This window comes from Abramis brama (assembly GCF_963993115.1).
Source record: "Abramis brama genome assembly, chromosome: 9".
Taxonomy (NCBI): Eukaryota; Metazoa; Chordata; class Actinopteri; order Cypriniformes; family Leuciscidae; genus Abramis; species Abramis brama.
Genome location: NC_139971.1, coordinates 39,185,778 through 39,203,573, shown reverse-complemented (window position 1 = coordinate 39,203,573; position 17,796 = coordinate 39,185,778). Strand labels below are relative to the sequence as shown.

The 17,796-nt window shown below is 39.1% G+C and overlaps 2 protein-coding genes across 4 annotated transcripts; one reads left to right on the top strand and one right to left on the bottom strand.

Moving 5' to 3' along the window:
- Positions 1 to 421: 421 nt before the first annotated feature.
- On the bottom strand, positions 422 to 8,534 carry six5 (SIX homeobox 5). The gene is made up of 3 exons (XM_084123665.1): positions 7,497 to 8,534; positions 3,432 to 4,909; positions 422 to 3,335 (listed from the first exon to the last, which is right to left on the bottom strand). The coding sequence occupies exons 1-3, from the start codon at positions 8,198 to 8,200 to the stop codon at positions 2,626 to 2,628; spliced, it is 2,892 nt and encodes a 963-aa protein (XP_083979791.1). The 5' UTR covers positions 8,201 to 8,534; the 3' UTR covers positions 422 to 2,625.
- A 2,485-nt stretch (positions 8,535 to 11,019) lies between these two features.
- Positions 11,020 to 17,730, top strand: tbcb (tubulin folding cofactor B). Of its 3 annotated transcripts, none has more exons than XM_084123761.1 (7): positions 11,020 to 11,104; positions 11,340 to 11,511; positions 12,087 to 12,230; positions 12,395 to 12,491; positions 13,399 to 13,590; positions 16,638 to 16,710; positions 16,839 to 17,730. In XM_084123761.1, exons 2-7 carry the CDS (start codon positions 11,392 to 11,394, stop codon positions 16,951 to 16,953), a joined length of 741 nt encoding a protein of 246 aa, XP_083979887.1. In that variant the 5' UTR covers positions 11,020 to 11,104; positions 11,340 to 11,391; the 3' UTR covers positions 16,954 to 17,730. The 3 variants fall into 3 exon arrangements, with proteins under 3 accessions (XP_083979887.1, XP_083979885.1, XP_083979886.1); XM_084123759.1 differs by having other exon boundaries at positions 11,033 to 11,221; XM_084123760.1 differs by having other exon boundaries at positions 11,084 to 11,225.
- Positions 17,731 to 17,796: the final 66 nt, after the last annotated feature.

Sequence of the window (17,796 nt, the reverse complement as noted above, 5' to 3'; positions counted from 1 at the left end):
TAACCGGAGAGCATAGGGGTTAAAAAAACAGACGGGCACCAACACACACACACACACAAATCTCTCAGACTGTGTTGTTTGTATTTGTATCAATTACCTGGGGAAACTGTCAGGTGCAAAATGGAGCTTATTTAAATATGAAGGCAATCTTATTTTCTAATCAAATCATGGTGGCAGCAATTTGTTAGACAATTTGGTTAGACATTGAATTGTAGAAATAGCCTAAGTGTTTGTCTATCTATCTATCTATCTATCTAATACATATACATGCGAGTAATGATATGAAGAAAGTGTGTGTTGGTTACCTTCTAGAGGGAAAACAATATATTTTTATGTCGCTGTACTAAGACGAAGGCGTTTCAGTAAAAGTGCCTCTAAAAACATGTAACTTTATATTAATTTTAAACAAAGAGCATTCAGGTAGCATTATATATGTTTATTACATATCACAATAAAATGGAATATAAAAAATAAAATAACTATTCAATACAAAACACACCTCTGTAAAAAGAGATGTTGTTTACAATAAGGACAAAAACTCCCTTTGAAATGATCAAAAAAAAAAAAGTCTTTGGTTTGATCAGCTGCATATTTTTCTGTTTGTACATGAATGTGAACCGAACGTATTGAAAAGTGAACAGAACAAACAAATATAACTACTGACTAAAATACATGTGCATTACCATAATAATAATCATTACATTCTGGAAGAGTAATAGCAATACTCAGGGACAAACACATACACACACACACACACATTCCCTTACTTTCCAAAAAAGTTGAAACATTGTCCAGGTGCTTGGGGGGAACTTTGGCAAGTCAATATAACATCATTCTATGTAACATAAATGTGAAATAGATGCTACACAAAGCAAAAACTCACACAAAATGGAGTGTAGACCTAAGCTATAATGAGCTTTAAGGTTAGCATAAAATGACCCAAAAATGATTGGTAAATGCATTAAGACAAAACATAAACAGACATAAAAATACAGGTATACTTTGGGCTAGAGTTAACACAGGTTACTGTGCACCAAGGAAAAACATCAAAATCTCACAGGCCTAATATTCCACAAAAAACTTAAATGTACAGTTGAATGGTTTAAAAATAGCACCAAATCTTGCAGGGCCAGAAATAAAAATGTAAATGCTTCACAAATAAACTTTAAAATGTGCAAAACATACAGAGCTGCTCTGCATTAAGCAAATCAGTTGTGTAAAAAAAAAAAAAAAAAAAAAAATCATTTGAACCACCTAGACTAAACTGCATTTGATTAAAATTAGGTGAATAAAAAAAAAGACAGATATTTCCTGTAGCTGTGTGGAAATTTCAAAATATAAAAAGAGGAAAAACAGGACAATTGAAAAACATGGAGGGGAAAAAAAGAAGACACATTTCACTGTACATGTACATGGTGGATCTGTAGTGTAAGAAGTGGCTGTTTTTAACAGTAAACAAATCTTAGGGTTCAGTTATCATGCAGAACAGTTGCATAGACTAATATTCAGTACTTCAATTCCCTTCAAACTCTAGAGCCTACGTACGTTTATACACAGTTTCATGGTAATGAGCTGGAATGCTTGAGTAAGCTCAATGGTTTATCTACGGAAACCAATGTCAATTATCTGTCTGCTTAGAGCATGAACTTATCGTATACAAAGAATATAAAACAACAAAAATGGTAGGAGTGCTTCACTGTGTGTTCAAAATATGTCCAAGCATCTTGCCATCCACAAATCTGATACATGCACCATCCACTCACCAAGGTAAAGAAAAGGAACTGAAACAGCACTTGAACTAAGCTGTTGCATGTAGTTTATCCAATGCAGTTGTGACAGGCACATTTAAAAGTTAGTGTGTTCCACCCAGTGCTGTGCGTTTATTGAATCGTTCTATCGGATTTCCTTCTCCCAGTGCAGGGTGCTGCCGGTGCATCTATGGATCTTTATGAGCCACCTGTACAGGGGCTTTGTAGTAAAAGCTCCCAATGCCTAGCTCATGTTCAGACCCATTTCACTCCAGGATAGCCTTAAACATGTATTTACCTCTATTACATTACATACTCTAGGAGGGAAACCTAATATGACTTGTATGCTTAAATGATAAAAGTTCTATTCAGAGTCATTTTATCTATAAAAAATGAGAAGTAACAAAAACGTAAGGCACAATCGAAGGCATTCCTGCATGCTCTTCACTCCCAGATAAAACAATCTTGATTGCCTTGTACACATTAGTGCCTTTTTACCAGCCTTGTAACAAGCCACAAGCTCTGTGTTTCATCAAAATCAGAGCTAACATGTTACTCAAACTTAAATTTCTAGAGGTGAATATTGGTTATACAAATGTCATCTGACAAAACGGCAGTGCCTTTACCTCTACTGAAATCAAAATCTCTAGTCATGCCCTTGCTTAATACATTGTTTTCACAAATGAAATCAAGATATATGAGAGAGGCTCTTTTCAACAACTTAGTTATTAGATTGAATACTTCCACTATTTAAGCCTTAACCAACACAAGGAAAAGTGAGGAAAGAATCATAGTTCCTCTCGCTTCAGGGACATGGTCTGGCGAGGCTGAGATTTAACACGAACTGCATCTAGCAGGCTGTCAGCAGAACTGGTCATTACAAGCCCAGGTCATCATCCACAGGGACAGACTGCAGTTGTGTAAGAATTTTCGAGTCCCCGTCCATGTCCTCCACTTCATCCAGCTGAGAATCTCTCTCTACGTCCTCACCTGGAGGAGGAGTGCCCAACAGGAGGGACTCTCCTCCTGGCAAGCCCAACAAAGCGGGGTCCTCTGGAAGATCTCCTTTCCCACGTATGTCAAATAATGTCAGACCAGCAGAGGAAGACAGTGGGACAGGGCTCCAGACTGGCTGAGAAAGGTGGGGCCCAGATGCCACACCGCTACAGATTGGGCTGAGTGGCAGCATGCTATCAGGGCTGAGGGTCTGCTGGGATTGTAGGATGCCTGTAGGAGTGGGAGTGCTGGATGAGTCTGGGGTGTTCGGAGAGGCTCCTGGGGTTGGGTTGGCAATTGTCCCTGGCTCAGGGCTGCAGTAAAGCGTAGAGGACCCAACAAATCCCAATGGAGATGGTTGTAGTGAATTTAAGGTTTGAGCAGTGAGTAAAGGTGCTTGTTGATTCTCGAGTGGATGTACAGCTGAGGTTTGAGGATCAAAGGTGCTGTTGCTTGAAACCAAATTGTCTGGGACGGACTTGACAGGCATGCTGGCAAACTGGATGCCAGCTGGGATAGTGAGGATGAGTTTGCCGTTTTGAACACTTAAGATGGGACTGCCTCCGATGCCACTTGCTAAGAGGAAGTTGCCTGGACACAAAAGCAGAGTAAAGACATCTTATTATAGAAAGACAGAAAAAATACATCTATTCTCCACTGCTGGTGAAATTAACATATGTGACATACCTGGAGAGGCAGACGGAAGCTGAATCACCCCAGAGTTGAGAAGCTGAACGCCCGGGATGGTTCCAGTAGGGACACTCTGAGGAGGCCCTATTGGGCTAAGGCGTATCGGTCCCTGGGCAACACTCAGTCCTGTTCCAGCTCCAGATGTCAAAATCTGGAAAGCACCTCCTGGGGACGGGATGGAAAGAGATGGTGTTGCTGGGACCACCTGAGGGAAGGAAAGGGTTCCAGTTGGAGTTCCCGCAATAGATGTCACAGGCATAAGTTGAGGCAGTGACAGGGGGACCAGTTGAGGTTGGCCTAAGTCTTTGGGTTGGGATATGGGAACAACTTGAGTCGGGGAGGAGATGGGAATGACTTGCGTCCCCATAGAGGTCTGTATCTGTTGAAGGGTGGCTGAAGTAGATTCATCTCCTAGCTGAGGTGTAAGCACTTGTGTAACATGTCCATCAGCCATCTGGGGGAGTGATAAAGCACTACTGGTGATTAGTGTGGTGGAGCCATTTTGATGCTGAGCTTGAGCAAATCTTGGACCAATGTGCAAGGTCTGTGTCTGAAACTGAGAAATGGGGACTTGGGGTAACTGTGGATTGACCGGGGAGACTGGAACAAGCTGGGGGCAAGATGACACTGTGGCTCCGGATGTAGACGGCATCAGTTGAGAAACTGGAACGCCCTGTATCGATGGTACCACCTGGGGTAAAGACAGCACCTGAGGGCTGGAGACAGAGCTGCAAGTTGGTGAGTGAGGGTCAGCCTTTCCTAATACAACAATTTCCGGTGGATGTGTTGGCTGTAATGGCACCATGGGACTGGAGATGACTGAACTCACACAGCCAGTTGTTGACGCAGAAATACGATTTGGGGCCAGTATCACCGAAGGAAGAGACGTGGCAGAGATGACAGAAGTAGAGATGGTGGACGAGGACATAGAGTTTGTAGGCACTGACTGATTATTATCTGGATTCTTCAAGGCTTCTGGAAAACTGATGAAATCCAGCGGAGAAACATTGCTGCTGGCCGTTTTGGCGTCTTCGCTAAGAGAGAGAGGTATTGTGCTGGTTAGATTGGCTTGTGGATTCAGAACCACAGTGGGCAGGCTGCCTTGGGCCTCCATATCAGCGATGCCTCGTTCATCTTTGGAGATTACTTGAGCCCCATTAAGTAGCAATGGTGCATTAGCTGTAACAGGACTGAGAGTGACTGTGTGGCCATCACTCAGTGTCAACCCATTAATGATGACCCCGGTTCCTGCCCCTGAGAGTATAGGACTCCCATTGAGCAGCAGTGGATGAGAGCTTGTGAGGAATCCCCCGGTGCTGTTGAGAATAAGCTGACCAGTACTGCAAGGAGCACCAGTGAGGGATATAAGAGAAGCATTGGAGCTGCCCGTCTCTAGAGCAGCAGGTTTGTCAGTAATATCCTCCAGATCTCCTTTGCTGGCTTCATCTTCTGTGCTGTGGTTCCCATCAGATTCACTAAAGAAGAGACAGAAATATTACATTTGGCTTAATGTAGTTTCGATCAATGTCTACCATCAATGTCCAATCCTCAAAAAATGTTTGACATCTGTATCAATGGAGGAGAAACCTTAATTAATTAAAAACCAGACCCAGTAAAGCTTGTGGTCTGACAAAAACCCCCTAGATTACTCTCTACCGCTTTTAATTTATTCCCGACATCACCTGTTAACTTAGGGCCCTTTCACACCTACCTTGTTTGGTCCGAATCAAAGTTACAGGTGTGAAAAATGTTAGCAACGATAAAATGTTCGCACAACGAGTACGTTCATTTGGCGAATTTGAACTAGCCTCGAGTATAGTTGGTGCTGTAGGTAGTAATGCCGTAATAATAACAGTATAGTGGCAACGATATGTGTCTGTTCATTCATTGTTGTCAAAGTTACCCGCCGAATTGACAACACGCTGACGTCAGACGCACGTCCGTTTGCAAACCAATCAATGTCAAGATGCAGCCCACATAGATGATGACGACAGGACGCAAGTATATCATGTAAAGTTCTTTAGTGCGCTCGCATAATTGCAATGTGAAACCAAACCAAAACTTACCAAATGCATCAAAACATGAACTTTGGTTCGGACCTTGGTTCGGACTTTCAGGTGTGAAAACGCCCTTAAAACCAGTGCCAAACACACACAAAAAAAACTAAATATATGATTTTTCAGATAATCACCAGTAGTCAACTGATATATCACCAAGGTTGATATATTGGCCAATTCGCTTTTCTTAGTTTTTTGGCAGATGTGTTGGAAGCGGGACTTTTATACGGCATAAAACGTGTACTCTGTGCATGGTCTGTCCGTGTGAACTGAATGCGGACAGGAGAGTTCAGCTGTCACTGGACAATGGCCAAACTTTAAACCCTTGATTTCAAAACTATGCTGCGCTATATCCAGTTGCCCACTGTCATATTCATGTCATTTCCACTGTGTGCTGTATGTAAAATTAGTTACCTTGTCTTTATTTGAAAAAATATAAGTTGGTTAGTGTTTACTTCCTTTTCATTCATATATTTTTAACAATTTCTTTATTTGTGAAAATACTGTAAAAGCATTTCAGAATCAAAAAGTTCTAATTTATTAATTAAGTCAAATAAATTATACATATAACCGCCTTGTATGGGCCATCGGCCACCCTGTTCTCTAAAATATCGGCAAAAATCAATATCAGTCGACCACTAATCATCATCCATTAATTTTATGGTTAAAACATTTGATGACACTTATCTTGAGAGGGATGTCTCTTATAAATACTTTGGTATCTGGCTTGATGATAAATTGACTTTTGGTATTCATATTGATAGACCAAGGTTAGGTTTTTTTGTTTTTTTATTGCTAGAAATAGATTAGTCCATTGTACCTTGTTGTCAGTATTGAACTATAGTGATGTAATTTATTATGCATTGCATGCACCTTTGTTTCACTGCATTGCTGCTTGACAAATTGTAACTGGTGCAAGTGTTTGTACACATATTTGTAATTTATATGAAATGACACAGTGGGCTTCACTGTGCTTAAGGAGGAAAAATCAGGTTAAATTTTATTTTAAAAGCTTTACTGGGCAAGTTACCATAGTACATATATCTATTTTGCTTACTATTGCTAGCATATATAGAACCAGATCAACAGAAAACTTTTACTTAAGACCATTTTCCTGCAGAGAGCTTGTTAGATCTGTCTTTTCCAATCATACTATGTAAGCGTGGAATGAGCTTCAAGGTTTACTAAACATGGAATCTGTACCATCTCTTGATCTGTTAAAAAAATACAATGCATTTAATATTAGTATTATGATTTCCATAGTTTTTTTTAGTTCTTGATCTAGGTATGTTTTGTGTTTGTTTAAAGTGTGGTTTTCATGTACTACTTTTGTATTTTTATGTGAATTTTCATTATTTTGAATATTTATTGTATTTTTTGCATTACATTATGTTATCTTGAAAATATAGGCATTTGCACAACATACATGTGATTTTAGGGAACAAAACAGCAGCTTATTAAAAGAGATTGAAAATAGTTTCTCTAGCCCTAGTTGATAAAAACGAATAATAATAATAAACACTAAAACTACACTGTCTGACATTAGTGTGGCTTCTGCAGTACTTCAGTCCCCTCAATGTCCTCTCCATCCTGAGATTGAACAGTCTATGGACAGAAAGTCATTGTGGTGCAGAGTTTCAGGAAACTCGAGCCACTCCTGGCGCCCCTATCTCACATTTCACAACAAAGCAACATGCTTTCAGCCTTGTTTTCTAAGATCTCCATGTCATTTTCACTTGTCAGACACTTCAGTTAACAATAGTGCAAGAAATATATGTATCTTTTTCCACAGCTGCATCACCCAAACAATAAAATAGGCCTGCATGAAGAGTATACAGTAAAGTAAGAAAGTAACAAGACTGAGCACTCAATATGTGTAGCTCACACCCTCGTCCTAGTGTAAACCTCGCACACAATAGAGATTTGTTTACAGCTTTTACAGCTCAAGAATGTCTCTCTTGGGCCTGAAAGAAAGCCCTGTTTAAGCGAAATGCAATGCACTTACCTTTTGCTGTTGGTGCCGGACGGGGTCCGGTCCCTCTGTCGGCGATTCTTGAACCAGTTGCTCACTTGAGTCAAAGAAAGTCCGGTAACTTTGGCTAAATTCTTCTTCTCGACCGGAGTGGGATACCTGTTGATCTTGTAACATTCCTTCAGAGCGTTGCGCGACTTCTCCTTGAAGCAGTACACCGTCTCCTCTCCGTCCCAAATGGTTTTGGGCAAAGGAAACTTTTTGCGCAGTCGATATTTGTCCACGGCGCCCAGACTGCGACCCCGGGACCTCTCAGCCTCCTTGTAGCGCGCCTTCAAGTAGAGGTCTTGAAGGAACCCATGGTTACTCGGGTGGAAGTCATGACTGTCTAGGATGGCGTACAATTCTTTGAATTCCTCCCGGTGAAAAGCGACCAGAGCCTGGGCCTTCAGCAGGGTCTCGTTGCCACGTAGCAGATCTGCCGAAGGAGGGATGGTGGAGAGGAATCTCCACAGGCGATCCACATTGCCCGCTTGCAGGAGCGCTTCGCACAGACACGCGACTTGATCGGTGGAAAAACTGAGCGCCGAGTTCTGGAAGCTTTGGAGCAGTTGTTCCGAAACTTCGTCCGGGTCCGGATCTGGATCCGTCTCCTCTTTCACTTTAGCTTCGTCTTGCGTGGACTCCTTTGGGCCGTTTTCAGTTTGTTCTGAGGACTCCAAAGACAAGGAAGCCATTTTTATTTTAACTTTTTTCCTTCAAGTTCCTCCTCCCTCCCCTTCTGTGTGTCTCTCTCTCCCCTTCTGTGTGTCTCTCTCCCATTCTCCCGTAGGCGAGCGAGCGAGCGCCGCTTCAGAGCGAGGCGTGCGTGCGTGCGTGCGTCACGCCCCTGCGTTTTGTCAACCTCCCCCATCCAGACGACCATCATCATCATCATCCTCCGCAGGCCTGCTGCTGCTTTACCATTGTGCAATCCTCACTCTTAGTTTGTGTGTTTGTATACAAGTCCTTTCAGACTCACACGTGGACATGAAGATCTATCTATCTACATACATACATACATACTGTAGATTGTCTGTTCTCATACCGGAATTGGCTTTAATGAACCCATTGATCTTTAGAAGTTTGATCAGGCCTTTTTATTAGCCTAACCTAAACTTTTATATATTAAGTAAAACAGGGTTAGGCCTACTTTGCTTTAGTGTGTCACTAGGAAAATTCACAGAGACAACAGATGTTGTGAGATGTACAGCAACAACCAACGTGTGTGTGTGTTTGTGTGTGTGTGTGACTGTGTTCCTGGTAAACCTCACAAAATGTCCACACACAAAGACGGCAAAATCCGAAATCCTTGTCCTTGTGTGGACATTTTTTGGCCCCAATGAAGAAAATAGCTTATAAATCATACTAAGTGATGTTTTTTGAAAATGTAAAAATGCAGATAGTTTTCTGTGATGGGTGGGTTTAATGGTAGGGTTAGTGTAAGGGGAGAGAATATACAGTGTGTACAGTATAAAAATCATTATATGGAAAGTCCCCATAGAACATGAAAACAACGTGTGTGTGTGTGTGTGTGTACACAGGTTTGGCTGAAGGTTAAATTTTACTGGTCCTTTATACTTGAAAATGCTTATAAATCAGGCAAAACATGTTTTTATTTAAATCTAGTGTTTTGCACGTTTATGATATGGGTGGATTTCGGGGTATACGGTTTGGGTTAGGCCAATGAAAAAAATTATTAACCTGATATAAAATCGATGCAAGTCTATGCAATGTCCTCATTAGTGAAACTAACGTGTGTGTGTGTGGGTGTGAGAGAGAGAGAGAGAAAGAGAGAGAGAGAGTGTGTGTGTGTGTGTGTGTGTGTGTGTGTGTGTGTGCATTTTTTAAAACTTTGCATGCTGGATGGACAGGGAAAGTAAGGGTTTAAATGTGAAAGAGGACACGCACACCTGGAAGCAGAAGGACAGAATGAGATGAAGCAGAGCTCTGTACCTCCATATCATCCATTTGCAAGAATGTAAACTTTTTTCAGGAAGGCGGGGAGATCAGGCTGTAGTCTGTCACCCCCATCCTACAACTGTCTATCCTCTCAGCCCAAAACCCCTCAGCCTTTGATCTTCTGCCTGTGCACACTTGCCTTTCAACGTAACCAGTCATGTTTCGCAGTGAAGAACTCTGCAAATAAGTAGCAGTTTTCCAAATCACTTTATTTGCCACTGTGGAGTCAAGATTACATTTGCCTTGGTTTTCAGGCTATCATGTCTTATATTCTTGTATAAACACAACTGTATACAACTTTTGTATACCAGCTCTGAAAGTATTTCAACAAACTGGAAAGTTTGGTTATTTAAAATAAAGTCCAACTAACATTAGTAATGGATTAACTAACAATGAGAAATATATTTGTTACAGTATTTATAAATCTTTATTAAAGTTAGTTAATAAAAATACAACTGTTCATTGTTAGTTCATGTTAGCTCAGGTCAATTAAATATTATTTACTAAGATCACATACCAAAGTAACATAAAGATCAATACATTTTTCACTGTTCATGTTAAGTAATGTTGTTAACAAATGGTACAATTTTAAAGAAAGTTTAACATTGACACATTGCATTATCTAGTCACAATCCCAGTAGTGAAAAGTAACTTAAAAAAAAAAAAAATATATATATATATATATATATATATATATATATAGTTACTTGCATAAAATGGTAAACCTGATTTCACCAAGTACAACATGTTCCTGGATAAACATCTTTGTTGATTCTAGAACAACATTCCAATCAACCAATCAGATCTGAGGGACAAGTTTACAGTTGATGTCAAGTTTATTCTTACAAACCATGGTTAGGTGCTTCTACATCAGTGTTATTCACTTATTTCCCTCTGATTTTAGGGATAACTTATGGTTAGGACAAAATTTTCAGACAGGAATGTTGTTCCAGGATCAACAAAATAGTTGATCCAGGAACATGTTTTACTTGGCAAAATCACGTGACCTGTGGTGCACATGAACTGTTGTATTCCTAGCACGTATTTTACTTTTACTATTAGCTTTTAATTTGGTACCAGTCCTTATTTCTTTGTTATTACAATAGTTAGGCAACTACTATCTATCTAGTACCTATTAATATCCCAAACAGCCTAACATTTATTTTACCAGTTACAATAGCTTTTTAGTTGTCGTATGTTATAACCAGTCGGAATGGCTACTTTATATGTCAGTTAAAAAAAACTTACTAGTAAGATTAAAAATCTGTAAAATGGCTGGAGAATTGATTTACTGACGGATGTCGTCCTTTCCAGGAGTTTCTGAAACTCTAGCAGCATCGTGTGGAACACATTGGCACTGCAGACATTTGTATTTTCTGGCAGATTTGGGAGCGGTCTGCTTCAACAAAACAAACAGTGATTGGATAATAAAAGGTTTCACTGAGCAGCCCGATTCGACAGGGTACATTTTCCCCGCCCACTGAAAGACTCATAGCGGATTACTATTGGTTGAATTCAAAAGCCCGCCCAATTACCGTTTTTTAATTGGCTCAAAGGTAAATATGGGTGGGCAGAATCTTCCAGAATCTAGCGGTGTGGTCTGTGACGGAAGATCTTTTCCTAACAGCTAAAACAAAGAAGTAAATAATAGTTTTTGGGGTTTAAGTTCTGAATACAGGCTTTAAAATATAGGATCGCGTGTAACTGATGATATCTGAAGCTGACTGAAGCAGTGTATAAAGCGAATATCTTGTCACGTGAGTGAGTGCATGTAAATATTGGCTAGCCGTAGCAATCAAGCTTTCAGTGGATGACATGACAACTGTTCTGCCCAGACACTGCTGCATGAATACTAAACACACATTTGTTTTTCAGCTCGACCACACACACACACACACCAGCACCAGACTTTGCTGAGTAACTGAAGATGGACGGGAGTGTGACAGTCATCAGCAACCCCACCGTGTCCGTGCGGGTGACCAGCACCGTCAGCTCCTTCGAGATCAACCGGAGATTCAACCGAGGCGTAACGATCGCAGAGTTTAAGGTGCGGCAGTGCAGATATGCGTCATGTCCTGGCCTTATTATGACCTAGTAGAAATATGTCAGACGTCACACTAAGTTGCATGTGAAATTGCCTATTGCAGGAGGCAGTATGTTGTGCTGTGATGCTTTGCTTTCTTAAAAATGCCCATGTTTGAGTTAAAAATGTCAAAATAGACTTGCTACGTATTTTCTAAAGCTATGGATGTAATGTGACAACATTGTCAAATCACAGGCAAGAACATCACTCTTGCTTGATTGCTAATATTCAGCATAACAGCATTTGCGAGTGTGATATTTTATTATCATTATTATTTTTATTTTTTTATTAGGGTAGAGTTGCTCTGTAACAATTTTGTAAAACATGCAGACTGTCCATGATTTAAAAAAAATGGCACTCAGTCAGATCAAATGTGAAAACGTTGTACCATTAAGGGTATATTTTGTAGCCCAAAAAAGTTCATTCATCCATCATAAAAGTAAGGGGTTTAATAAAGGTCTCTATTCTATAAGGTTCTATTTGGAAACATATTGCTGCTTTAGTTTTAGTCTAACTGAAGATGTGCATTTGTTTTACAGAGTAAACTTGAGATGATTGTGGGAACCCCGGCTGCCTGTATGGACCTCGATCTATTCAGCGCTTCAGACAAGTTCTTACAGAAGCTAGACAACAACGAAGCCCTGCTCGGCTCCTATCATGTGGATGATGACTGCAGAATACATGTGGGTATCAATTCCTTTCTGACACACCCCATCTGCACAGAAAGCGAGTGACATTACAGAATTGAAATGTGTAGATGATTAAAGCTTCAGAACTGTGCTGTTCTGGACATTTTGAAACCGTTTTGCTGGCATTAATAAAGATGTGATTCTTCTGCTGTGTGCAGGTGACAGACCGCAGTGGTGCGCAGAGCGGAGAGTTCACTGATTTGTCGAAGGTGGAGAAATTCGAGATCTCTGATGATGCCTATGAAAAAAGGGCAGGTAATCGAAACATGGCATCAAATTTCTGCCTGCGACACATTTGATGAGTGATTTTAAATGTATAGCAACTTACAGTGACTGCTCAAATAGTCAGTCAGTCATGAAGTTGTGACACACATCTCAGTGAAACATGTAGCCTTGCTTCTATCAGCTGTTTGCTGATTGGATTGAAGCAGATCGACTAAATGTGAGATTGCAGTCGACTGTAAGAAAGGGGCCGGTTTAAGCAGACTAAATGATTGGAGAAGTTCTGTATGTGTCAGCAGAGAATCTGTCATATCTCTGTATAAAAAGACCAAGTTGACATTTTGATTGAAAATAATGAGGAAAAATAAGTAAATAAATATACATTTAGGATGAATCATTCACAATTACCCCAACATGCATTTAGAAAAAAAAGATAAAGTGAATTCATCTCATGCTGCCTTTAAACATTTCAGTTACACTTTATTTTAAGGTGTCATTGTTACAGTGTAATTATATATTTAAGTACTGAGTAATATTAAGCAACTACATGTACTTACTATAGGGTTAGGGTAGGATTAGGATTCTGTTGAGGGTTAGTTGCATGTAATTATGCATAATTTACTGTTATTAATATGGTAAGTACATGTAACATATGTAACAAGGACACTGTAAAATAAAGTGTTACCAAAATTTTTTTTTTTTTCTTTAACATTTACGTGTGATGTGATTCTGATACATTTCCGATTGCATTTTTTTAATCAAGTGTTTTACTGCTTTAACCCATGAAATACAAAGTTCTAATAAAATTAAGTCGCCCAAAACCACTAAGAAATTTGTATCACACATATTTAAAGTGCCTTTACCATTAATGTAATGTCTGTTCTCTCTAAAATATGTTAGAAATGCAAATATCTAACGTCTCAGTTTTCATACACATCAGATTCGATACGAAGCTTCAAGAAGAATATGAAGCTGGGTCGTTTTAATGAGGAAAGCCGGCTCAAGCAAGAAGAGGCTCTTGCTAAGAAAGAAGAGGAAGAGAAGGCAGCGGCTGAAGCCATCGCTGCTGGAAACCGCTGTAAAGTCGAAGTTCCTGGGCAACCCACCAAGATTGGCACCGTCATGTTTGTCGGTAAGCTCACCATCATTTTTATATCACACCTCTCAGATCAGGCAGTCCCTCCAGTTTTTCGCGATTCCACGATCGCTGAATACAACGCAAAATCAACAAAATGTCTCATTTTTTTGCGATCCTGCATAATTCCTAATTTAACCGCAAAATAATCACAAAAATGAAAAAGTCCTCACAAAACATTAAATTATAATCACCCAATGGAAATATCTCTAGTTTAATTTAGGGCTGTGCAATTAATTGAATTTCAATTTCGATTTCGATTTTTGCTCCCAACGATCACCAAAATAGTATAATCGAGTAAAAACGATTATTTTGCCATGTTCTGTTTTGAAAGAACGCTCTTATTTTGTCTTGTGTTCTGAATGACGCGCGCACGCGCACATCCGCCCCTCCCGATGCCATAAACTCTCTCAGCTTGAATGTTTAAACTGATAAAACTTAAAAAGAAGTGAAAATGATAAACTTTAGTTACGATGCAATGCTGGCCCGATTGTACAAGTGACTATTCCATCATGTCCCGACTAAACGCGATTGTGTAGTTTCGACGGTTGCCTTGTCCAACCCATTTTGAGAGACGGAGAGAGAGAAGACGCGGCACCGCTGAACACTCACGCGGTTTGTGAAATTGCGTCTTGGAGAAAGTTTTTAAATGATTGATTTGATTTTATAATCTGTGTGGATTCATTTAGGCTACTCATACAATATACATGCTAAAGTGAATCAATGTTTGCGGGGGAATTTCCCTCATTATAAGTGGTAGACCTGCGGGAATTATTAAAATACTCATTGAAGTATTATCTGTTATATATTATTTATTTTAATAGTTCAAAAAGTACAATCAATGTTCAAATTTCGATTTTTTTTAAGAATTCTTGAAAGGTGTCCATTAATTAGCATTAGTTAACTACCTTAGTTAACATTAACTAATAATGAACAATACTTCTACAGCATTTATTCATAATATTAATTTCACCATTTACTAATATGTTATTAAAATGAAAGGTTGTATTTTTTAACATTAATTTAGTTAATGCACTGTGAACTAACACGAACAATGAACAGCTGTATTTTTATTAACTAACATTAAAAAAGATTAATAAATACTGTAACAAATGTATTTCTCATTGTTAGTTCATGTTAGTTAATACATTAAATAATGTTAACTAATTAACCTTATTGTAAAGTGTTACCGTGTCTTTTTAAATGCAACACGTTCCCAAAGTCATGTGAAATAATCATGTTACATAATCGTGATTTCAATACTGACCAAAATAATCGTGATTTATGATTTTTTCCATAATCGAGCAGCCCTAGTTTAATTAAAGTTTCAGTGCATTTTTACGTGGATACAGATGTTGCAGGAAAAGGGGAAACTCCTTTTCCTCGATTTACTGAAGCCTATAATGTAAACGCATTTTGCAGCTGCACAGTGAGTGTCTGGCTCACTCATTGGCTGTACTGCGGCAACTGCACATCCAATGGCGCGGGCGCCTCTGACGTGTGCGCCAATGAGCTAGCATCACGCCATTACACATCAGAGCCCGCCAAGGGGGCGCGGCCTTAGCCTATTATTCTTTTACCGTCTATGATATTAGTCCCCGAAAACTGCCATGTTAGCAGGTTTAACGACTGAAGCAACAACTTGCCAGGTTACTATAGTGCGGCCAGCTACGCAATACTCGTTCCCTAGTCTCAGGGAACTGAGGTTACGATAGTAACAGAGTAGTTCCCTTTCGAACGTTCAGTTCGTATTGCGTTGCTATACGCAGTGGGGACGCCATGCAAAACGCCGCACTATAAGTAACTGGTTGCCTTCTGCAGCTCAGGAGAAGCCTCAACTCAGGATTTACACACAGTTCTACAGTATAAATTACTACACCTGCTGTTAATATTTACATAGGTAAGGTAGAAAAATTGCCCATAAGTTGTTTTAAAAGTTAATTTGATTAGACCAAAATAAACAAGCTTTATGCATTTTGTTTGTGATTTGTGTCATGTATGACTATTGTGCATCTGACATAATACTATTATGGTAAATGTGATGTCCTAATTATAAAATATAAAAATCGCAAATTTTTTCACACATTTCTGGAAATTACCACCACAAAATCAGTGATTTTGATCGCAAAATTCACACAAAAAAATCGTGAAATCCTGGAGGGACTGATCAGGGCTCGACACTAAGGATTTTTTCTACTAGCCTGGTTGGTTATTAAATCATAACCTGATTTAATCCCACCTACTGCTCTGATTTACCACGTAATTGTTACATGTAATAGAGCCCAGTGATGGGGTAAATATCTATTAATAAATGTGAATTATATAGTCTATAAGCTGTGCGTTTGAGTCGTGAACCTGTGTTTTCAGTGTCTTGGAGAAATGCATAAAATTGATAAATAGACACTTTTAAAGTCGGCATAATACAGAAGTGTTGTGACTTGATTTTGTCCATCAGAAACTGATTGGATAGTTGTGGTTTGCTATTGGTTGATCGCATGTGAGTGACAGGTTGTCCCGCCCTCACGCCAGTTAACGCATCATCGGATATCAGCATATCGCTGCAAGAGGCAGAGGAAGATATGTTTAAAGATTTATTTTTATTTTATTTTTATAATTTAGTGTACTGACAAATAATTTATAATAAATACTGTACAATTCCATTAAAAAACAATCAAGAATTGTCCATTTTGATTTCATGGTGACTCCCAGAGATTTTCTGCCAAAATTTTATTCCAAAATAAAAGCGCTATGGTTTAATGTTTGAAAGCAAAGAAATTAAGGCATTTTACTATTGTTCTGAAAATAATTTTTTTTTATTATTATTATTATTATTATTATTAAATAATATTTAACATAAGAATAGCTTATTTTACATTACAATAGTGGTATGGCAATAGTTTTGCATTTCTTAGTTTGATTAATTTTGATCATTTAAATAATAAAAGATAGGCTAATATTTTGAATAAAAGTATGGGAATAAAAGCAGGTTTTCCTTCTATTTTGTCCTCAGCTGATCATATTGCCTGTTTATTGCTTGTTTTCAGGTACGGTAGATTTCAAGCCTGGCCACTGGGTTGGTGTGAAATACGATGAGCCGCTTGGGAAGCATGACGGCAGGTTGGTGCTCACTCAAGTTATTTATGTTTATGAAGAAGACCAGCATGTCTCAGAAAACTTCTAATGTGACCCTTTACTTGAACCTTATGAGAAAGTCTAACTGATGCTTCCTGTTTGTGTTGATTTAGTGTGAACGGGAAACGTTACTTTGAATGCGAGCCGAAATACGGCGCCTTCGTGAAGCCCCTCTCAGTAACGGTGGGAGACTTCCCTGAAGAGGACTATGGTTTAGATGAGATGTAAGACTCATTTGATGAGCAGTCAAGAAGCATCTGAAGGAAGATCCTCTTTCTTCAAGTCGTTTGACACCATGCAGTGAGACATTGCTGTGGTAGAAGGTTTTCTGTCGTCAATGCAGATCATTTTGTTTTAGGCTGGTCTGGAAGAGATCAGCGAAAATTCTACTTTAATTTCCTGCAGGCAAACACAAGAAATGATCTTAAATGCATCTGTGCCCTGGCGACTGGAAGTAGTAAGGCAAAAGTGAGAACATCAGTCGAGGTCAGAGTAAAAAAAAAAATCTAGTTGAGCTCTTAAAGCATTCACTTGCATGTGGATTATTCATTATTGAATTCCAAAGTTCTGCAGCTAATTTGAGCCCAGGCTGAACCATTTTACTTCAAACGAAACCAACTAACCACAACAGAAAAAGTTGTTCACGTTTTTTGCCAATTCTGTACAGTCATTCCTCCTTTTTCTGCAGCCTACTACATTCTTATACGTCAACATGACTGTGTTTAGGGTCTTAGTCCCTCATTCTCTTAGGCACTTTAGCGATTAGCTCACAGATGAATTGTAGAATATAGAATCCTGTGGCCTCGGTTTTCCATGGTTCTGTATTTTCAGTGTAAATGACTGAAATGTGATGAATTCTTGCCTTTTTTTGTGAAAATTGGCATGTAAACTTTTTGATGCATGTCAAATTCACGTTTAACAGAAAAGCCTTGTTTTTATGGAATTCTGTGTTTAGCAAAATCTCTGTGTTTCAAATAAATCAATACCAATTTTGGACAACCTGCAGACATATGCTCAAATTGTCTTTCTTCTGAAACTGCCTGAATATGCAGCATGGGACACGTTATACTG

Bases quoted from the DNA above. Each gene is read 5' to 3' on its own strand.
- six5 (XM_084123665.1), bottom strand. From the start codon at position 8,200: ATGGCTTCCTTGTCTTTGGAGTCCTCAGAACAAACTGAAAACGGCCCA. The intron at 4,910-7,496 runs GTAAGTGCATTG...TCTCTTCTTTAG, and splicing joins TCCGGCACCAACAGCAAAAG to TGAATCTGATGGGAACCACA. The intron at 3,336-3,431 runs GTATGTCACATA...TTTTGTGTCCAG, and splicing joins GCTTCCGTCTGCCTCTCCAG to GCAACTTCCTCTTAGCAAGT.
- tbcb (XM_084123761.1), top strand. From the start codon at position 11,392: ATGGACGGGAGTGTGACAGTCATCAGCAACCCCACCGTGTCCGTGCGG. The intron at 12,492-13,398 runs GTAATCGAAACA...CATACACATCAG, and splicing joins TGCCTATGAAAAAAGGGCAG to ATTCGATACGAAGCTTCAAG. The intron at 16,711-16,838 runs GTTGGTGCTCAC...GTGTTGATTTAG, and splicing joins CTTGGGAAGCATGACGGCAG to TGTGAACGGGAAACGTTACT.